This window comes from Cebus imitator, unplaced genomic scaffold, assembly GCF_001604975.1.
Source record: "Cebus imitator isolate Cc_AM_T3 unplaced genomic scaffold, Cebus_imitator-1.0 Scaffold42, whole genome shotgun sequence".
In the NCBI taxonomy this organism is placed as follows: Eukaryota; Metazoa; Chordata; class Mammalia; order Primates; family Cebidae; genus Cebus; species Cebus imitator.
In genome coordinates, this window is record NW_016107357.1 from 7,970,552 (window position 1) to 7,973,849 (window position 3,298).

General features: G+C 36.4%; 1 protein-coding gene across 1 annotated transcript in view; it reads left to right on the top strand.

The window, feature by feature from the left end:
* Positions 1-3,298, top strand: part of DNAH14 (dynein axonemal heavy chain 14) — a 400,020-nt gene that overhangs the window by 377,081 nt on the left and 19,641 nt on the right. Inside the window, exon 79 of the mRNA XM_037737730.1 lies at positions 1,188-1,387. Within this exon, the coding sequence (XP_037593658.1) occupies positions 1,188-1,387 (200 nt within the window). The remainder of the gene's footprint in view (positions 1-1,187; positions 1,388-3,298) is intronic.

Here is a 3,298-nt window from a genome sequence, read left to right on the forward strand (position 1 = left end):
AAAAAAAAAAAAAAAAAAAAAAAAAAACTGTTTAAAATAACATTTTAGTTAAGTTTAGTGTTCTTTGGCCAACTGCAGTGGCTCACACTTGTAATCCTAGCACTTTAGAAGGCTGAGGCAGATAGATCAGTTGAGGTCAAGAATTCAAGACCAGCATGGCCAATATGGTGAGATCTCAGCTCTACTAAAAATACAAAAATTAACCAGACATGGTGGCACATGTCTGTAGTCCCAGCTACTCAGGAGGCTGAGGCTTAAGAATCGCTTGAACCTGCGAAGCAGAGGTTAAAGTCAGCTGAGATTGCACCACTGCATTCCAGCCTGGGAGACAGCGAGATTCCATCTCAAAAAAAAAAAAAGGGTAGGGTTCTTTAAATTGCCCAAAGAATACAATATGCATGGTTTTATACAGACATTAAGTATACACCAAGAGAATAAGGTATACTGTAACATACGGCATACAATTGCATTGGCAGAATTCGATGACAGAAGTGTATTCTGAAATTTATATTTCAATTGTTTAGTTGCTTTAAAACACTGGGAATTTTATGACACTTTCAGCTTACCAGCTCTTCCTGTTCTTTGTCATAATCTTAGCTGCTTCTGCAGGTAATTTTTGGTTTTTGTTTGTTTGTTTGTTTGTTTTGTCAGTTACTGTTAGTTCATTTTTCCCTCTGATCTTCATTAATTCTTTGACATTTTCCTTAATGGTATCAAGAAAGCCACCATCTCCCATTTTCCTGACCACATGAACAATGCATTTCTCTTCTTGTTTAGGGGTCAGTTATTCTTAAGATTTCTCACATTCCTTCTAGGTTTTACTAAAGTAAAATGATTTGTTCAAGCCTTATTGCATTCATTATCTATGGGTATATTTCATTGAGGTAACCGGTGATCAGAATCACCCTCGCCTTTATAGTGTTCTTTTCCTTTCCCTCTTTTCCCAACAAGAAAGTTATACATGCATATCATATGTACATTACAATACAGTAGTCCCAAGATGTTGCTTTTGACAGTGTCTAAAATATACCACATGCAAATAAAAAAGCCTTCGGTATGAAATTTCATGGGAAAATACTGTCTTCAAGCATTAATGAAAGTAGGTATCTTACTCTGGCAAAAACTAACAAAGTGTTCAGAAGTAGCAGAATTGAAGAAAAAAACTAACAAAATGGTTAAATTTTCAGATATGTCAGCCAGTGCCAGAATCTGCAAGCATAAAGGACTGCATACACATTATCCAGTCCTTACCTGATGATGACCCTCCCGAGGTCTTAGGAGTACACCCAGAGGCCATCAGGAGCTGCAGCGAGACCCAGGGCCAGAAGTTTATTGAAAATCTCACTGCCTTGCAACCAAAAACGACCACTACCAACCTCATGATCAGGTAAGAACTCACTAGGAAAAACTGTCCATCAAAAATTATCAGGCTGGATGTGGTGGCTCACGCCTGTAATCCCAGCATTTTGGGAGGCCAAGGGCGGGGGGGGGGGGGGATCACGAGGCCAGGAGTTCAAGACCAGCCTGAGCAACATGATGAAACCCCATCTCTACAAATAACACAAAAATTAGCCAAGGGTGGTGGTAAGCACCTGTAGTCCCAGTAACTTGGGAGATTGAGACCCTATCTCAAAATGAAAAAAAAAAAAATTGGTTTGAAAGGATATATAGAAAAGTATAGTCTACATGGCAGAGAAACTAAATTCTACTCCAGTGAGTTCCTTATGTATTTAAGTTCTAAGTTTTAAATTTGTATGTCTAACAAATTTTAACAATTACTTTTAAAAGATATTTGAATATTTGATCCAATTTATAAACTTAAACATTTTCAAATATATTAATATTCATTATAAAGTTAATGTACTTCAATTTGCCTGCCTGCCAGAACTTCTCAAATCTTTGAATAACTTTTATAAAACTAATAATTAAAATATGGTGAATCTTAAATTCTCTTATTTTCTAACATTTTATAGCAATTTAATGAGATTTCAACTTAAAATAATAAATCAGTTTCTCAATTATATCTTTTAATTGGGGTCACAAGACTGACCCCAATCTAATACATGGTATTAAAAGGCCCAATTCACTTAAACATTATAAATATTTAAGATACCAACATATTATAAGGAAATGCTTTTAATAAACATACTAGATATGTTTATTAATGTCCCTTTGGTCACTTTGCGAGGCTATAATTAACCCAATCTTGCTGCCTTTGCTTATCTTGTCTGTGGGGCTTGATTCAAAAATCTGTCATAGTCAATGTAATTTCCTTAGTGGTAGCAAATCTTTGCCCTCTGAAGATAGTTTGACTTTTGACACCTTTTGACCTTTTGAATTATTTGAAGCCACCTGGGATGAATTCTACAGAGAAAACCAACTTTAAAGTCAGAACAGTGTGATGACAAAGTAAGGAGCCATGTGACCTCAGGCAACCTGTAAACTGGTTCAGAAGCAGCTCTGTAGGACTAAATACTTCGTGGCAGCTTTAATGTTATTGCTTACCTTGAAGGATGACATTCATTCGACTGTGAAACCTGGAGTGTTTGTTGAAAAATCAGTCCCTACTAGCAAACAGAGCAACAGATAGAGGGAACTCAAAAGAGATGTGCCCCATTCCCTACTGATCCAGTAACTGTCTAAGGAGGTTCTCCCACCTTCCTGGGCCCTGGTTTCATCATCTTTTAAAAAATTTAATTTATCCCAAGAATATTCAGATATACTTTAATACAAAAAAAATGAAATGTATAAATTGAAATTCTGTTTGTAATAATAAAATATTGAGAACGGCAAAAAAAATAAAAATAAAAGGATTCCAAAGAGCTCTTCCAGCTCTCGTGTTTAGTGGTTCTGCGTAGTATCGCAGCCTCACCTAGGCTGGACACGCACTCCTCCTGTCACCCCCCCAACGGAGTGTGAGCTTAGGAAGCCCTTCCTGTAAACACAGAACGGAACAAGCAGTGGAACGCTGCATGCCACTGCTTCAGCGTGCTGTTTAGTTGCCTCCTCTTTTTCATTGCCTTGCAAATGCATTCAGATTATTATTTTACAAAGAAATTCTAAAAAAGCTTTTATAATACGTGTTTCCTTGCAAATGTCTAAAGTACATTGGACAGTTTCTCATCTGTAAAATGAAATGAATTCCATGGTCTCTGTAAGATCATCCATAGTATGGTTTTGTGGTTCTGTTTATCTTCAGATGGAACTTAAGCAGAGAGCCCTCTAACATTAGATAGATATCTGTAGCTCATTTTTCTCGTTTTTTTTAATTTTTATTTTCCTTTTCTTTTTTTTTTTC